The sequence below is a fragment of the Mesoplodon bidens genome (assembly GCF_964165515.1).
Source record: "Mesoplodon bidens genome assembly, chromosome: 10".
NCBI classification, from domain to species: domain Eukaryota; kingdom Metazoa; phylum Chordata; class Mammalia; order Artiodactyla; family Ziphiidae; genus Mesoplodon; species Mesoplodon bidens.
The window spans coordinates 82,180,091-82,199,769 of NC_138172.1; the positions used below are offsets into that span (position 1 = coordinate 82,180,091).

General features: G+C 49.4%; 1 protein-coding gene across 1 annotated transcript; it reads right to left on the reverse strand.

The window, feature by feature from the left end:
• Positions 1-152: 152 nt before the first annotated feature.
• LOC308624313 (butyrophilin subfamily 1 member A1-like) lies at positions 153-13,754 on the reverse strand (the record flags this gene model as incomplete). Its single annotated transcript, XM_081247402.1, has 9 exons — positions 153-817; positions 1,228-1,254; positions 5,314-5,340; positions 6,419-6,445; positions 6,540-6,560; positions 6,829-7,029; positions 7,145-7,426; positions 10,973-11,320; positions 13,670-13,754. The coding sequence occupies 9 exons, from the start codon at positions 13,752-13,754 to the stop codon at positions 153-155; spliced, it is 1,683 nt and encodes a 560-aa protein (XP_081103528.1).
• Between the last annotated feature and the right edge of the window lie 5,925 nt (positions 13,755-19,679).

Here is a 19,679-nt window from a genome sequence, read left to right on the forward strand (position 1 = left end):
GATGATTCTTATAACCACACACCCAGGAGTCAGCCTCCACAGCAACAGGGCAAGACTCCCAGCCATCCAGGACTCACCGCAGCAGCCTCTGTAACATGGAGTCTGCAGCTCCATGAAGACCCACAGCGAGGGGTCCAGGACAGTGACGGGCCCTATGGGGACACAGCCTCTGGTTGGCAGGGGAGTAATGGAGACTCAGCCACTGGCGGAGCATTAGCACCAGAGCCTGAGCTGAACCCCTCCCCTGGGAGGCTCACAGGCTCCTCCAGAAAAAAACTGTTATGGGGCACACGGTGCCCCTCAGACCATCCCTCCTTGGAACAGACGGTCAGGGACACATCTCCTGACTTGATCATGAAGTATGGAAAGATGGTCCCAAAGAAGGAAGCCCGGGGGAAGGAGAAAATGTGGGAGCCATCAGTCATGTTGTAGAAGGAGACATCCCCTTCCTTGTGGTCCAGGAACACCCCTACCCTGTGGAGAACCTGTCTGAGGGATAGCCGAGCCTGAGGTGCAGTACAGGCACAATATCCACTTTCAAACTGCCCCACAACCCAGAACCCCTTGTCTGGGGATTCTACATACCATTCGTTCCTGTTCACACCTTCCCTACAGACCCCCAGAGCCCACTCAGAGCTTCGGTCTCCATCCCTGATGTCCACCTCCCAGTAACAGCACCCTGATGTGATGCTCTCAAAGCCCAATACGCTCGAGGTGTCTTCTACGTTCACACTGGTGTCCTTCAAGGCCACAGTCGTGTTTTCATGAGAGAAGACAAGGTTTGAATGGGCAGATCCTGGATCCAGAGTGACAGGCCCTGCAGAGAAAGTTGCCTATCATGCAAGGCCCTCCCCTGCCCCATAATAAGAGCACACAACCACCCCCCAACCTGGACTCTCAGCTGCATGGGGAGAAGGCTAAGCCCCCCTAGATTAGAAACTTGTGACTCAAGTTCACAGCCTTCCAAGCAGGAAAAGGATCCACAAGACTAATTTCAGAGTTACATATGTCACAGGGCCCTGAGGACCAGCCTGGACTTCAAAGACTGAAAAATATCTATTTAGCATCCAATATCAGTCACACCCACCAGCCCCACCTATGTGACTATCAGCACCACAACGCCCCACCACCATTGATGGTGCCAGCATCTGCATCACCACTGAGAACTGAAGGAGGGGCCATGGGGCCAGCAGTAGGAACATCCAGAAAGAACACGAAGTCACTCACAGGCCTGGAACTTCTCCTTCCGCCAATCTACAAGAGAACCACACGTTTCATATCAGGGGTTTGCAGAGACTGTACATATCAGGGTCAGTGCTTAGTCTTCTGAAGCATACTGATGTGAGAGTTATAAAGGAAAATGTTTTGGAAACTTTCAACTGATGCATGTATTTCTTTTCTTTCTCTCTCTCTCTCTCCCTCTCTCTCTCTCTCTCTCTCTCACACACACACACACAGAACCATCATGCTTCAGCCTCCCTTGAAGGCCAAGCCATAGACCTTAATACTGAGGGATTGAGAGGCTTGATATCAATTTGAACGTAAAGGTCAATGCCCAGATTTCACTATAAAGTAAAGCTTTCTGAAGTCCCTAGCCACTCATCCATCCTGAAAACTAGGTTTTCTGGAGAAACAGTTGGGGATATCAAAATTTCCAAGGCTTTCATGTAATTATCAAGAATTAATTGAGGGGCTTCCCTGGTGGCACAGTGGTTAAGGACCTGCCTGCCAATGCAGGGGACACAGGTTTGAGCCCTGGTCCAGGACGATCCCACATGCCGCGGAGCAACTAAGCCCGTGCACCACAACTACTGAGCCTGTGCTCTAGAACCCGCGAGTCACAAATACTGAGCCCGCGAGCCACGACTACTGAGCCCACGTTCCACAACTAACAAAGCCCGCGCACCTAGAGCCTGGGCTCGGCAATAAGAGAAGGCACTGCAATGAGAAGCCCGCACACCGAAAGGAAGAGTAGCACCTGCTCGCTGCAACTAAAGCCTGCACACAGAGACCAAGAACCAACACAGCCAAACATAAATTAATGAATTTTAAAAAAAGAGTTAATTGAGCCACAGTAGAAACTAACATACATTGTAAAACAACTATACCCCAATAAAAATAAAAAATAAAAAACAGAGCTTATGACAAGGAATGTCAAGTTTCCCTCTAGAACGTTGTACTTAATTATTTCCTTTCATCAGTTATAAACTACCTTTTCATCCCATCTTTTGATAGGTAGTGAAGATATATGTTTGTTCATGTGTTTATTGATTTGGAATTTCTTCTTTTATGAATTGCATGTTTGTGCCAGTTCCAGTGTGGGGGGGGGGTAATTTTATACTGACTTACACTAGGTCTTTGTCTATTTAGCATTTTAAGCCTTTGTATATCACATCCAGGGCAAGTATTCTTCCTTTTTGCCATTTTTCTTTGTATTTTGTTGTTGTATTATGGTGTTTTGATGAGGGAAGCATTTTATTTTTATGAAGTAAAATATGGCATAATTTTAAAAAAAAAGAATTAATTGAGCTGAATGTGCAGGTTATCTCTAAGCCAGCGGTAGAGAGAGTACAACTTTGCTTAACTGAACTCAAAGGATGACTATAAACCATTAGCGCAGCGAATTCGGGATACAGCATCAGAGAAATCTTGCCCAGTTAGGAGGCAGCGGAAAGGTTCCAAGGAAGGGAGACAGATGTTCAAAGTGAGAAAGTCACACATTCAGTAAGAGGAAAGACACTAATAAATTCTCTTCCCCCTTTTCACAGGGTTAGTGAAGCAAAAACATCCCTATATGTGAGGGAGAACCCAAAATACTGGATCTAGTCATCTGCTTCCCCCTATAGCTGCCCAGAGAGGTTGTAAGCTTCTAGGAGAACCTCAGTGAGAGGCCCCCAAAGATGTCCATGTTCTACACCCCAAAATGTGTAAATACGTTGTGGTAAAGGGAACTTTATGGATGTATTAAAAACCTTGGGATGGGGTCAAGGGTAGGCGGGAAACAACAGCGCCTAACTAGCTAGACAGGACCTGCCGCTCCTCAGCTGACCCCAGACCAAGGATCTTAAGGACCAGGTCAGGCTAGTCCCTCCAGGGTGATGGCCTGATATGACTAAGGAAGAGCAGAGGGACCCCTTTCTCCACTGACCCAAGGCCACACAATCTCGTCCAACCTCCATACTCCCTTTTGGGAAGAAGAAAGGAAGCTTGCCGCCACCCAAAGCAGAGCCTATATGAGTCATGGGACCCTGAAATGTCTGCACTGGGAGAGCTGTTGCCTCCAACAGGGTGAAGACGCGGGAACAACATTAGAACATTTGTAGAAGTAAGTAAAGGACATTTCCGTGCACATTTGGGGTGCAAATTTGTGACCACCATCCCCACGTAATACAGGTTCATGCAGAAATTGGCATTTCCGTCTCTGTTGGTTTGGTTGATGGAAATAAGATCACAAAACCTGGCCTGGCCCATGTGACCCTTTGAGAAAAAAAAATGAACTTTAATTTACTTGTTCTTCACCAAGACACTAGTTGACACCCAGCTATAAATTTCTGTATCACAAGTGATAGAGATTAACAAGAAGAAGGGGGAGGAGCAGAAAAGAGAGTTGGCATTTAATTGTGAGACTCCACAATGTATCGAGTGTGATGCTATTCTTCACTTAATTTCCACAGCAAATCATGAAATTACAAATTGTTTTTCCAATTCTATGAATAAAAAGAGATCAAACATTTGTCCACCTCACACTATGAACCTGTCAATATGAAAACGTTGATTCTAGTGTAATGGGATTTGTCCTTGCAAAACAGAAGGGTGTACAAGATGTACATTAAAACACATGCTCTTTAATCTAGCAGGTAAGGGGGAGATGGTAAAACAGGACTCTCTGATCTTCATGTTTAACATATAAATCCCAGGGAGAATCAGTAAGAATCCCTAAGATGAGATCCTCAGTCCTCATGCTTTCTTCACCCCTTGGTTTACCCCTCTCTGTCTCTCACGATCTATATTCCTGACTGTAAACAAAAACATTCCAAGCAGGGAAAGGGCGTGTTACACAGGCTTTGAGGGTATAGATCTTTAACTCACCCCAAAGCTAAAGGGTCCTTGGGACAACCTTACATTGCACTAGGATGCCCCATACCACACTCCTGCCCTGACCACTACGGGAAGATTGAGATGGTCTCATTATCAGAGGCAAACTCAATTAGAGGGTTACCTCAACATGGCTTAAAAATAAATGTGTCTTGACTGAAATTTCTCAAAGCGGTATCAAGGAGTTGATTACCCTTCATGCACCCAAATAACTTGCACACCCTCTGTGTGCTCCCCAACTCAAACCACCATGGTTGTGCCTTGTGGTCTCTCTTCCACCACTACAAGCAACCCCAATCTCTATAAGACAAATCTCAGATACACTACTTCCTCCTCATCTCCTCCTCTCTTCCTCCTTCTGGTCTTGTCTTCCTTGATTTGCTCCACACCCTTTCTCTGGGAAACAGTTGTGACTCCTCTATGTTTCTTCACACATTGCCCCTAATACACCTAACCAGGAACGAGCCTATCAGCGAACACAGAGTTCTCCAAAAAGGAGACATAATGGTTGTTACATTTTTGTTCCTATTACACAAACATATACACAGGATTTTTCATATGATTTCAGATCTTTCACAGACCCTCACCCCAGGAGTCCATCAACATCCCAGAAGTTCTGGACCCCAGATCCAGAACACCTGCCCTAGAGCAACTAATTCCTCAGCAACCAAGGAGGCTTGGAGGAAGAAACTGAGTTTGGACAGGGAGTCAGAGCATGAGGAAGCAGAGAGAAGACCAATATCCCAGAGGACCAGGAAGAAGCAGGAAAACCAAAACTAGAGCCAAAAGGGGTAGGAATTTTGGAGCAAGAGGGATCAAGAACCGAGGGCCCCCTTGGGAAGACCTGAGTCCTAAGCAGGCAAGCATGATGTCTGAAATCTTCCAGAGATGAGCGATTCCTGATCCACACAGTCGTTCCCTGCTGCTGTCCCTCCTCACACCTGACCTCTCCAAGGTCACCGCACCAGTGAGCAGTTCCAGTTGGGCCAGGGGCTTGGGGAGGGCGCTGCTAACCCTGACAGTGCCCTGCAGCAGAGGACAGGCCGGAATGGAGGCAGATCTGTGTTCCAAGGAGGAGTCCCTGCGGTCTCTGGATGGAGGCTACAAAAGTGACAAGGAGGCCAGGGACATCAACCGCACCCTCATGTGTCCCCTGATGGAGAAGAGGGAAGAGTCCAGGTTGGGGAGGGGACGCTACAGGAACTCAGAACCACTTACCTGCATACAGCTGGGCCTTCCTCCAGGCTGAAAGGGAACACACGCTGGTGAGACCTCAGCCAGAACAAGCCTGCTTGCTGTGAATCCACTGGCCTGTGCCTCCCCCCTGCTCTGCAGGTGAGACTAACTACGGTCGTGGAGAGGCTGAGGCGAGGTGACCCCCTGCTATGTGCAGACAGCAGGTGTTGTGGGAATTTCCCTGGACCACAGGTCAGGAGCCCTACATTACAGGCTGACTTACACCACTGTCCCGCTGCTGCTGTGTGATGTTTGGCAAGTCACTTAGCTGTTCTGTGCCTCAAAAACCTCAAAAATTCTTATTCTACCTACATTGACTTTTGCCACGAAGGATCAAAATGTTTTCTACTATGTGTGAAAACATTTTAGGGAATACAATATAAATTATTCTATAATTTTAAGAAAGCATCATCATATTCAGTTTTTTTCTGGCAAAGGTATATTTGGGAAATAACTTGAAATGGGAACTATTTAAGGACAGGAATGTGAGATGAGTTCTGGGGTAAAAGTGGCTAATATTTCTCAGATGAAATATTTCTAGAGATAAACATCACTATTCTGGGGCATTGACAGCCCTTCCCATCATATTCCCATACATGGTCAGCCCAGCTATGCCCCCATAACTTTTTGATCATCACCCAAAGAGACTAGAGGGAACAGACCCTCCTTGGATGCTGTTTTGGGGTGGAGACAGGAGGTCACACTCCTAAACTGAATCACCCCGCTGATTTGGATAGCTCCTTTAATGCAATCTCAGAGCACATGACTTTTGCTTCCAGGTACTGTCTGAAAACCAGGGGCATTCAAGGCTAGAAAACTATCAATATGGTGGGTCAGTCAAGGCTGGAATAAGACCCAGGGTGCATGATGGACCCTGGGGTCACCGTCACACCCAGGTTCCCAAGCACTGGGTGGGAATCAGCAGCCCGGATCTGGGAGAGCCCTTGCAGCTGGGTTCTGCCTCCCAGCAGCCTCCACTTCCGCCCCAGGGAGGGGGTCCACACGGCTGTGTCTGGACAAAAGCAAGGAGAGGGACGCCTTGTCACAGGAGGACAGGAAACCCAAGGACATCAGGAGAGTCACTCACCAGCCAGGTAAGCGGATTTCCTCCAGTCTGAAAGGCAACACACAGGAAGCAGGTGAACTAAGAAGCAGAATGTCTCCTCTGATGGGGATGCAGAGAGCTCAGGGGGAAAAGCAGAACTTACCGAGTTCTGTCTGGAGTTCAGCTGAAAGAGAGTGCAGAAGAAGCATGAGCTCCCATCCCTAAGAAAAAGAGTCCACAAAATGCCACCTCTCTGTGTGTAACCTGGAGAAGGTTCCAACCCCAGACCCATCGGGGCCTCCCTGGCTCCAGCCATCCACCCTGGGTCTCCCCAGCCACCTGCCCTGAGCTCGGATTTCCCTGGAGCCCTGGACTCAGGCAGGCCCTGTGGTCGGTCATCCATCTCAGCGCGGCTGCCATGCTCTCCAGCCCTGGCCACTGTCCTGCCTTACCTGTGTCCTTCAGCACCTCTTGCTTTGTCCACCGGTCCAGCTCCTTCACCATGCGCAGATTCTCCTTTTCTCGCATCACCAGCAACTTCCTGGAATGTTCTCTCGTGGTGTAATATCCAGCCCCAAGGAGCAGGGCCATCAGCACAGTCAGGCTCACTGAGAAAGCCAGCTTCCAGGGAGAGGCCTGGGGGAAGAAGGGCTCTGCGGCCCGGCCAGAGGCCCCCTCAGGGCCACCACCCAGGACACCCAAGCCCAGCACACTCAGGAACGCCCAGCCTCTCCCCCAGCCCTGCGGGAAGCAGGGAGCAGCGCTGACCTGTGATGAAAATAGCCATGGCCTTCTCCTGGCCCAGGACAGTGTTGAGGACGGAGCAGGTCACGTTCCCTGCAGAGCTGTCTCTCACCACCAGAGCCACTTCCACGCTGAACAGCCCTTCAGCGTCCTGGGTGTGGGCCTCGGAGAACGCCAGGAACTTCTCTCCGCTGAGGCCTCTCCACTGCACCTGGGGCTTCGGGAACCACCCTGAGGCCGTGCACACCACACGGACGCCATCCTTCTCGGGCCCTGTGATGCGCACCTGAGGGGCAGAGCCCACACCTGCGGGAGGCAAGATGTAGAGCCCAGGGGGGCCGCCTGGGTCCTGGGGACCCCAGCAGTGCCTACGTGTGCACAACTCCAGTGGGAGCCCTTCGCCTTGCATTCTGGGGCTCTGGGGCAGGCTGTTCCCTGCAGGGAGAAAGGCAGCCGCCCTGCCACGGGGAACACAAGGAAGGGGTGTGGGGACCTCCGGGGGCTCAGAGGGCTGAGGATCTTCTCCCCAGTCATGCAGGTGCAAGGGCTGACGCCGAGTGGAAACAGGAGGAATGTGGTCCCAGGTCCCATCCTTATCCTCGACTCTCCTCACCTCACACACTCTCCCAGGGCATTGGCTTCCACACCCACTGCCTCTCTTTGAAAATCACCACCAAAATTAGGTCAGGTGACAACCCTGTCCCCTGAACTCCCCTTCTGTACATCCACATCCAATGGGTTATTTCCACCAGGATTCCTCACATACACTTCAAACTTAAAATTCCAGAACTGAATACATGATTTTGCCCCATCTGTGATGGATTGATTGTAAAAAGATTCCCAAATCTTCACTCCGTCTTTATATCCAGCTGGCCCTCGGCCACACACTTTTTGAGGCCTTCACACTCTGCCTCTGGGCCGGGTCAGGTGACTCAATTAGCCAGTGAGAGACTAGGCCATGTGACTCAAGCAGAGGTTGTAACATCCTCGTGCCATTGGGCTACCCTCTGCCACAGGGAGGACATGTTTGGTCTGGTGCAGCCTTGCCAGCTGAAGCTTTCCTAGATCAACCAATACCCAGTTGAACAAACCCAGCATAGGTCCTCATGGTGACCTCCTCAGCTGACTGTAAGGACAAATAAGAATTAAAATTAAGAGGCATCATTCTCCGCATTGAAAATAAAGGAAGAGATTCCCCTCCCATCCTTTTTCTTAGAACACTTGCTTTAGAAAACCTGTAATTGTAGGTATTTTCTCCCCACTTCCTTTTTTTTTTTCGATTTTTAATTTTTTGGCTACACGCCACGCGGCATGTGGGATCCTAGTTCACCAACCCAGGATCGAACCCGCAGCCCCTCCATTTGAAGGGCGGAGTCCTAACCTCTGGACCGCCAGGGAAATCACCCCCTCCACTTTGAAATGTATATAAATCCTTTTTGAAAACTACATAGGACTCCTGCCAGCTTTGGGAACCACGAATGCCTTTCTCTAGGACCTGGGAGCCATCTCTTTGAAATAGAAACGTTAAGGGAGATAGCACCCAACTTTCGCCTTCCCTGTGGAAGGGTAGGAGCCAGACTTCAGTGGACACTGAACTCCAAGCTGTAAAACCACCTTCTGTCATAAAGGCATAAGAATTTGTTTTTCCTCTGGATAAAGCCAATTAGCTAACATAGATGGTCACCTCAATTACCAGGAAAATTGAGGGTGAACCATGCGACAGATGGTGCTATGAAGTCCTCTGACCTGAGGCTTAGTTACTGTTGACCTTGAAAACATGTGTGTAATGGGTTGTATCTGCTTGACTTTATAAAAGGGGGCGCTTTCTCTCTGTCTTTGTGATCTCTTAGTAGATGGCCTGTGATGTGTATCCCACTCTGGTTTAATGCCCATTCAGTAATAACACTGTATTCTTTCTCTACTAACTTTGTGAAGACAATTTCTGGTTTGGGATATTTTGTTTTTAATTGTATTTCCCCAACATCACCAAAGATGTATAAAAAATCCCAGGTAAGATTAGTCAAATACAGTCCAGATTTGCTGTACTCCCTTCACGCCTGAATTAAATAAATGGTTATTATTATATGCCACTGTGATTTTTGTGGCTGTTTGTTACACAGCATTATCATGGCAACAGATAACACGTGTAAAACAAAGAATGTTGCCCACCACGCCATTCTACAAGGATCAAGTCATTAGCACTGTAGCCAATCACTGACCGTATACCCCAAAAGGAATTCAGGACAAAAAAATAGGATAAGGCACTCTGTGCTTTGGAAAAACAGGCCCCTTAGATAGTTAGAGATATCTCAGGGAAAAAAAATGTAATGAACCCAGGTTCTTGCATCTTCCCATACATAGAAAAGCACTAAAATCATTAACTGAGGTGTCTGATCCTCGTGATTAGCAGTAAACTTTCACCGATATGTATGCTTGTCTGCACACATTTCATAGCCAAAATCCTGTATAAGCTGGCTTCTCCTCCTACCTCTTTGGAGCAGTTTCTCAGAGCTACTGAGAGACTGTTTCCCAGATTATATAGCCCTCAGTAAGACCCTGAATCAAACTCAGCTCACAGCTCTTAGGTTGTGTGTGTTTCTTCAGTCGACATACAAAATTTTCAATATTCCTACCACTAAACAACAAACAGCCAAGGCAAAACCCTGGGAGCTTCTGCAGTCCCCTCTTCCCCTCCAAACTGTGTCCCCAAATCCACTCACTCAGTTGGGTCGGCTTTCTAAACCTCACTCATGTCTGATCCCCCCCATCACTCTATGTGATCCCATTGCCTCTATGTGAGGTCATCCTCTTGACCTCATCACTGCATCCATGCCTGCAGCCTGGCTCACCTTTCATCCATCCTCCTCACAGCTGACAAGGGGAACGTTCCAGGCACTGCTCTGTTTAAAATTTCCTCAGCAATCCATCAACACCCCATAGCACAGCATGCAAACTCTTCTATGATCTCGAATTTGCCTTCCCCCCACAAACTCCTCTCCTCTCCCCCCCAATTCCCACTACCTATGGCCCTCAGGGACCACACACTCCAGCCCCAAGGACCCTTTGATTAACTGCTAGTAACTGCCATCACCATGCTCTCTGTGGCCCCTGCCTTCTCATGGTCCAGCCCATCAGCATCAAGGGCTTTTTGGAGCCTGGTCTGGTGAATGCAAGTGCCTGCTCCAGTGTGTATTACCTGTGAACTCCACCTGATTGCCCCAGAGAGCATTAACCAACCCCTTCTCTGTGCACCCTCAGCCAGGAACATCTCTTCGTTCCATTATCGTCACCTCTTACCCCCCTCCCATTCACTCATCTTATCAAACACGAGTGCTGGCTTGTGTGCTCAGAACACACCAGCCACACTCCTACCTCAGGGTTTCACGCCGGGTGTTTCCTCTGCTGGAAACTCTTGGTCCCACGGATATCCACATGGCTAAATTCCTTCTTCCTTTGAGCTTCTGCTCAAATTGTCAAAAAAGCCCAACCTGAGGCCCCATGCAACACTGAAGCCCTCCTCACCCCTGGTCCCCTTCCACTTCTTCCCTGGCCTCTTATCCTAAATACTTACCACTTCCTAACATCCTCTATAACCTAGTTATCTAGTATTTATGGATTGCCTCTAGAATATAAACTCCACAGAGCAGGGAACATTGTTTGGTTCACTGATGTATCCCAGGTGCCCAAAATAGGATGTGGCACAGAGTAGGCTTTCGATATATTTGTTCTGAATAATGGAATGAGTGGATGAGCCTCCTGTTCATCTGGAAAATGAGGGGCTGATTTACATGGTCCCTGAAGTTCCTCCCAGCTCCAATATTCCAGGTCAAAAACATAACTCAAGTCACCAACCTGCCACCTTCAGCTCCAAACTCGCCTCTTCGTAGAAGTCTCCCTTTCTGAAGAAGCAGGTGTACAGCCCAGTGTCTGAAACCTGGACCTTCTGGATGCGTACGGCAGCCTCCCCCCGGGCAAGGAAGTCGCTCACCAGCGAGGTCCGCCCTACGTAACGAGCCATCTGCCCCTCATTCTGCTCGACTCGGTTTTGATAGATGAACACGGCTTCTGAAAACTTGGAGCGGAACCACCTCAGCTCCATGTCTTCTGCACTTGTGGGTGGCAACACACGACAGGGCAGCACGGTGTCTCCGCCCAGCACTGCCACAATGGGATCCGAGGGGCCAGTCACGAAGAACCCCTCTGTGGACACAGACATAGGAGTGAGAAAGGAAGAGAGGCACAGAGTGAGGGCAGGAAACACATACAGTCTGGTGGGAAGGCCCGGGCAGGCTGGGGACAGGTGTTGGATAACATGAGCCATCACGGCCTGAGGGATTGAGCTGTGATAATTCTGAATCTCCACAAGACACTCTGATCACAATTTTATGACCCAGAAGTGATGTCACAGAGAATCCTTCATCCATCTGTACTGCTGTTTTCACACTCTTTCATGGAAAACTCTAAGTCAGTGGTTGGCAACCTTCAGTATATGCAGCAAAATCAGCAAGAGGGCTTGTAAAACACGCAGTGCTACCCCTCACCCCCGCCCTGAGCTTCTGATTCAGTAGGTCTGGGGTGGGCCCAAGGATCTGCATTTCTAAAGAATTCCCCGAGGGCTTCCCTGGTGGCGCAGTGGTTGAGGGTCCGCCTGACGATGCAGGGGACACAGGTTCGTGCTCCGGTCCGGGAGGATCCCACATGCCGCGGAGCGGCTGGGCCCGTGAGCCATGGCCGCTGAGCCTGTGCGTCCGGAGCCTGTGCTCCGCAACGGGAGAGGCCACAACAGTGAGGGGCCCGTGCACCTCAAAAAAAAAGAATTCCCCGAGATGCTGATAGTGATGTTCCAGGGACCTTACTTTGAGAACCATAGCTCTATCCTGGCCCCTCTTGGACAGGACTGAACCCTGACCAAAGAGAACACCTGTGGCCTAGGACAGAACTCCTTGATCACTCAGCCACACCCAGAAACATCCCCACTGACACCCCTAACTTAATTATTTGTGCTCATGACTTTCTCCTCAGCTGAACTACAAGTGCACTAAAAACTAGACGCAAATGTTATTTTCATTAAAAACCTGCCTTTACTCTCGTCACCCACAGGAGCCCATATTCACCCCACCGATATCTTCTCAGAACCATTGGCCTTCTGAGGCCTCGTGGATGGGCCACGACATGACCCTCCTGCAGCACAGCCCCGCCGGATCTCCAAAGAACGACTTCTCACTCCTGAGCTGCTCAGACTTGGTCTGAGTCACCATCGTGTCTCACCTGGAGGATGACAGTAGACTCCCTCCCTGTGTCTTCCTCTCCCCAGTCCCATGTCTGCAGCTCTTCAACCTGGAAACCAGGTCCTTACTCTGCTCAAACCCTTGCCATGGCTTCTCATCCCCCCAGTGGACCACAGGCCCTGTGGGGATGACCCCCAGGGTCTCTCTGACCCCAACTGCTGCATCTCTCCCTCTCGCTCACACTGTTCCAGCCAACACTCCCTCCACAGTCCCTTGAACATCCCAGGCACACGGACAGCTTTGCTGTTCTCTCCTGCAGAAACCATCCTTCCAAGGGACCCCTCACAGGCTCACACCCTCCTCCAGGTCTTTGCTCTCATCTCCTTGTCTTCACTGACCACCTCACTGAACACGCTGCTGCCCGCTTCCCACCTCCACACCCCTGACTCCCCCCGACCCCCGCACATGGCTTCACTGCCCCCGTCTTCTCAACTCTTTTTTTTTTTTGGTTTATTTTTGGCTGTGTCGGGTCTTTGTTGCTGAGCACAGGCTTTCTCTAGTTGCGGCAAGCAGGGGCTACCCTTCATTGATGTGCGCGGGCTTCTCATTGCGGTGGCTTCTCTTATTGCGGAGCACGGGTTCTAGGCACGGGGGCTTCAGTAGTTGTGACTCGCGGGCTCCAGAGCACAGGCTCAGTAGCTGTGGTGGACAGGCCGAGTTGCTCCGCGGCATGTGGGATCTTTTCGGACCAGGAATTAAACCCGTGTCCCCTGCATTGGCAGGCACGTTCTTAACCACTGCGCCACCAGGGAAGTCCTCTTCTCATCTCTTTTAACAAACTGACTAATATAGCTATTTCTTGCATTTATTAATCATGGCCTCCTGCTAGAGTGTAAGTTCTAAAAAGACAGGGATTCTCTCTGTTTTATTCAAGTATAGCACCTAACACGTAGTCAACACCTTATAAATATATATAGAATGAAATGAAGTAATGGATGAATAAGAACTTCAATACCAATAAAGCTGGGAAACAAAAGTTAAGTGGAAAAGTATGGTCATATTTTTGACAGTTGACATTTTAAAACATCATACGTTCATAACTGAACAACTGTCAAGGTCCCTTACCCTTATTTTATGGTTTAGAGACTCTTGTTAAATATTTAATAACAATTACTGGTTGGGGAAAAGCATCATGATTTTTCTAGAGAAGGGACTCCTCAAATAGCAACTAACTCCTGACGGTTGGTGGAGCTGAACCAGCCCAGCTCCCGGGGATCCACTCACCCACGAGGACACAGGACGAGGGGTGGGGCACACTCACCTGCTGACCCCCCAGTGGGCAGCTGGATGAGGAGGAGCAGGGAGGTGAGGCGGCAGAGCGCACAGCAGCTGGAGAGATCCTCCATGTCCTCAGCTGGGGAGACGGGGCAGGAGGCCGGGCCGGCCCGGAGCGCTGGGGCCCCAGAGGGGAGGCAGGGCTCAGGGCCAGCAACAGCGCCCCCAGGAGCAGAGCCCCCTGCTGGGTCACTATGCTGGTGAGGGCGTGACCTCCCACAACCCTGACACCGAGAAAGCCCTGGGTCTGGAGCTTCCCACCCCTGGAGCAAGCCTCTGTGGGGCTAGACAACCACTAAGTTTGCTTGGGAAAAACACAGTCCTTCCCTTCCCACCCCAATGGCACCTGCAGCACAACCCACTCTGCCCAGAAAACCAGGTGCTTCCTTTGTCAGCACCAGGGGCCCCGTGGTGGAAACGTCCTCCATCTCCCCATTATTCACGACCACCGGTGAGGCCCCGGGACAGAGACCCATACTCAGGCCCCTCACCACGGAGGACAGGCCAGCTGTCACTTGTTGTCTTTCTGTGGCCCCCAGAGTGACCAGGAATCACTGAGAAGCCTCAGAGAAAAACTACGTCCTCCTCAAGGACACTGTGGGTCCATCACAGGTACCCTGTGCTGCCTCTGTTGCTTGTTCAGTTGACCTGAACTTCAATCCCACCCAGCCCTGTCCTGAGAGGGACCAAGACATGGTCCTGCACCCAGGTGCCCAGTCCATCCCCACTGACAGGTTAATCCTCATCCTCACTGTCTTTGAAGAACATTTCTGCATTGGGGTAGAAGATCCCAGTGGAAACACAGCAGCCAAGGAGATAAATGAATCCTGGTCAGAGAAATGACGCAGTGTTCAGGGTGGGGGATGAGGCAGCTTAGGGTCCTGGGAAGGACAGATTCTTGGGGCTGGCTGCTGGGTCCCCGAAAGCTGGGGCACTGTCTGTGTGAAGACCGTATCCAAGTTTCTCAACCTTCTCTGCCTGTTTCCTCATCTACAAAATGTGCATGTTAACAGCATCTAGATGCCAAAGTTTTCATGAGAATCACATGAATTTATATTTCTAGAGTCACTATATGTAATTAGAACGGGGCCTATTACTAGTAAGTGCCAGAGATACAACATTAAAATAAAGGAAGGAAGGTACACCCCTCACCGCAGTTGTCCTGGGTCTTCCTAGAACCACACCGTCATCGAGCGCCACCCACCCCTGCCCCCAGCCCCACCTCCTGCCCATCCTTCTCACAGCCAGCTGCTCCCTGCTTTCTCTTCTTGGCCCACAGGTGTCTTCAAAACCAACCTACCTGCTTTGAAAGGCTGGGGCTTCTGAAGCGTCTCTCAACTCAGCAGCGGGAGAAGGTTCAGGGATCCCAGCAGACCCCAAATCTGCCCTCAAAATTTGCACCTGAAGTTGGTCACTCTGAGCCCCAAACCCTAATTCCAGATCCAAATCTGAGTTCCTCACGTCTGAGGGGCAGGCGGCTCCCAGGAGACTGGAGAAGCAGCAGAGTCCGGCACAGGTGTGTCTTCAGAGACCAGACCATGGGGACCCCGCCGAAACGATCCCAGACAGCTGAGTCTACCTTTCTCTGGTTCCTTCCACTATCTGAAAGTGAAACTTGGAAAAAGCAATCCCAGCAGACTCCGCCCTGTCCTCTGGACAGTCACCCAGTGATCAAGAAGGAAACAGCATGATCAGAGCAACAAAAGAGAGTAGATACAAGTAAGCTGAAACCACCCTGAGGGGGACAGATAGACTCACAGACTCGATAACCATAATTTGGACAAGTGCTGCACTCCTGGGTGGCTCCTAACTTCGGGAGTGGGTACTATGTGTGTGGCACAGCCAAGAGTACTCGCTGGCCCCCTGCCTGGTCTGTGTGCACCAGGGGCTCGCTGCTGAGATGATCAATGTCAGCTGGTAAACTGCACCGGAACACAGCCCCCAGTGTGGCTGTTTTCTCTCCTTCCCCAACAGATGACCCAGGAGCTCCCCACAACCTGGCAGCCCAGGGGTTAACCCCAGGCCTCAGGAGCTTCCACGGCCAGCTCCAGGACCCTGGCCCTGCCCATGCTGAATGGGCAGGTCTCCAAAGAAAAACCAGGGAGACTGGTTCATCCTCTCCTGCCCCTCCCTTACCTGCAGTTTCCTTACTGAGTAAAGGACACCTGTGTTCACCCAGTTTTCTCTGCCAGAAACTTGAGAGGCATTCTTCATACCCCACTCTCCCACCCAGTCTACTTCCAAAAAGTTCAAGATTTTTCACAAACTCACGTCAACAGCCAGCACCGACTTCCAAGCCACCCTCATTTCTCAGCTGGCTCAAGCAGTGGTCTCCTCATGGGTCTCCCCACTCCACCTCCAGCCTCACCTCCTCCAGGTCAGTTGCCTGCCAAGGTCATGATCCTCTCACATCGTCTCTTGTCAACTCTCTGGCTCACCCCTCAAGGGACCTCCCTGCTTAACCTCTCCTCTGTGGCTCCCAGGCCTCCAACATCCTCTCTGACCTCATCCCGTGGTTCTCCCAGGTGCTGCCTTACTGGCCTCAAGTGAGATCCTCCAGTTTTCCGAGTCTTCCCAGCCGAGGACCTCCTCACCAGCCACTGAATGCTCCTGCCCTCCCCCTCCTCCCCCAAACTCCTCACTGTCCAGCTCTCACCTAAAATGACCTTGCTCGGGGGACCCTTTGCTGACTTCCTGATCCCCATTGTGGGCCCCATACACATGCTTCTGGGGTTTGGGTGGCACCCTGTCTCCTCCACAGCCCTGACCTGTGCTCAGGTGAGGAATGTCTGGGGCATCCAGGAGAGGAGCCACTGTGTGTCCTGTTCACCTGCCCAGCACGTAGTAAACACTCAATAAACATTACTTGAGCTCATTTTCAGGAGTCTCTTCAGCAGCACATGGGCTACTCAGCCTCGCCCATTTTCAGAAAACATTTTAGTCCACAGAAACACAAAGACTGTTAACCCTGAAAGTCAGCCCCTGGACAGATGCAAGAGCCACACCATCTGCTCCTCTTTTTTCTTATCGACTCCAGAAATAAACGCATCACTGAGTACAGTCCTGGCCAGAAACATCAGCTTCAACCACTTCTGATGCTTCCTCAAGCCTGCCCCGTGTCAGGGGTTCACAGTAAAGTGACTTTCCTAGTGTCTCTCACACCTCACTTCTGCCTGCTGGTTGTCATTATTATCCTCATTCTACAGTCGAGGAAATCAAATCTCAGACTGACAACCACACACCCAGCAAATCTCTCTCAACCTGTGTTCACTCTGGGTTGTTCTGAACGGCCTGTTATATTTGTCTTCATGAAACAAGGACTGACCGACCCGCTGATGCCTGGGATGCGTGGTTTCTGCCCGAAGTCTGGCGTGAGCTGTTACCCAGAACTTCTGGATATACCCGAATACAGCCCACTCTGTCATCCCCCAAAATCCCATTTTTGCTAATATCTACTTACACTCGGGAATATTTGGAAAATCCACATTAACACAAAAGTACCTAATTAGATGAGAACAAATATTAGCCTCCGGGTCTGCCTAACCTTCACCCCCCACTACCTCCACCAATCCCTTCCCCACAAGGAGATTTGTCCAGGCCTGAGAAACATTAGAGGAATTTTATGAAAACCAAATTTTACTGAATACCTACTAAGTGCCAGGAACTGAGCCACACAAATCGAATTTATGCCACATCATTTTCACACATGCACACAGACATGAAGTAAGACAAGGGCCCTGTCACTGAGGACACTTAGTCCAGGCCCCTCACAGAGGAGGGGGGGATAGAGATGCAGGGAGGCTGCCCGGCCCACCACCTCCAGCCCTCAAACCCAGCCCAGCCCAGCCCCCAGCTCCACGCACAACTCCACAGGGAGCAGGAGCAAAAAGGGACCTTGGACTCCGTAATGCCACAAGATGATCTGGCCAGACAGCTTATCTCACCCTGAATGCCAGCCCTTTGATTCCATACTGGGAGGGGAAGAGCAGTAGGGATGACAAAGTACAGGGAAGATTTTCTGGAAGCACACTGGAAAGACACTGGAACACACTGGCAAGATGGATATCAAGCAACATACTTCACTGCCCTCTCCCAGACATCAGGGTCATGTTCCAGCTGCTTCAACAAGAAAGACTGCTCACTAGCCACAAATGATTTTTCTTTCTCAAAGTATAAATTATCCTAATGCTAATGGGGTTAATATTTTACTTTCTTCTTTAACAGCCATGTAGTACCTCTTATCTTTTATTTGCTTCAAGTGCTTTCAAAAGACTTTCAGATAAACACCTACCTAAGCCATAAAACAATGGTGATGTAAAATGAACTGTGATTCTTAAAATGTTACAGTGCATAAATCACAGCAAGATCTTTTTCAACCCACTGCCTAGAGTAATGAAAATAAAAACAAAAATAAACAAGTGGGACCTAATGAAACTTAAAAGCTTTTGCACAGCAAAGGAAACCATAAACAAGATGAAAAGACAACCCTCAGAATGGGAGAAAATATTTGCAAATGAAGCAACTGACAAGGGATTAATCTCCAAAATATACAAACAGGGCTTCCCTGGTGGCGCAGTGGTTGAGAGGCCGCCTGCCGATGCAGGGGACACGGGTTCGTGCCCTGGTCCGGGAAGATCTAACATGCCGTGGAGCGGCTGGGCCCGTGAGCCATGGCCGCTGAGCCTGCGCGTCCGGAGCCTGTGCTCCACAACGGGAGAGGCCACAGCAGTGAGAGACCCGCGTACCACAAAAACAAACAAACAAACAAACAAAAAACAAAAAAAAAACTACAATGAGGTATCACCTCACACTGCTCAGAATGGCCATCATCAAAAAATCTACAAACAATAAATGCTGGAGAGGGTGTGGAGAAAAGGCAACCCTCTTACACTGTTGCTGGGAATGTAAATTGGTACAGCCACTATGGAGAACAGTATGGAGGTTCCTTAAAAAACTAAAAATAGAATTACTGTATGATCCAGCAATCCCACTCCTAGGCACATATCCGGAGAAAAACATAGTCCGAAAGGATACATGTACCCCAATGTTCATTGCAGCACTATTTACAATAGCCAAGACATGGAAGCAACCTAAATGTCCATCAACAGATGAATGGATAAAGAAGATGTGGTACATGTATACAATGGAATATTACTCAGCCATAAAAAGGAATGAAATGGTGCCATTTGCAGAGACGTGGATGGACCTAGAGATTGTCATACAGAGTGAAGTAAGTCAGAAAGAGAAAAACAAATATCGTATAATATCGCTTATATGTAGAATCTAGAAAAATGGTAGAGATGAACTTATTTGCAAAGCAGATATAGAGTCACAGATGTAGAGAACAAGTTTATGCTTACCAAGAAGGGAAGTCGGGGTGAGATGAACTGGGAGATAGGGACTGATGTATATACACTACTATGTTCAAAATAGATAACTAATGAGAACCTACTGTATAGCACAGGGAACTCCACTCATTACTCTGTGGTGACCTAAATGGGAAGGAAGTCTAAAAAAGAGTGGATATATGTATACATATGACTGATTCACTTTGCTGTACAGCAAGAAACTAACACAACATTGTAAAGTAAATATACTCCAATAAAAATTAATTTTTAAAATGTCACAGTGGATGGAAAGAATTAATCCCCTTTTTTCTTAGACATGAAATCTGGTAACGCTTATTTTACTTGACACTGTTAAGTTGAAGTGTTCACTGGATTAATTTACACTGTAGGAAAAGTTTAAACAACTCCTTTGATACTTATTTTTTTGAAAACTAGAAACACACACACAGACACACACACACACACACACAGGAGGCAATGATTTTATTTCAACGTTAAAGTGTTTCCCTCCTTCTCTAACCACAATGACCCTGGCTAGTGGGCTAAGCTCTGCCCTGGAAGCCTGCTGAGCAGAGCCCCAAGGGCACAGCTGGGGCCATGACCTTCCTCTGAACCTGCACTTCTGCCCCTCTGCTGAGGAAGGACAGC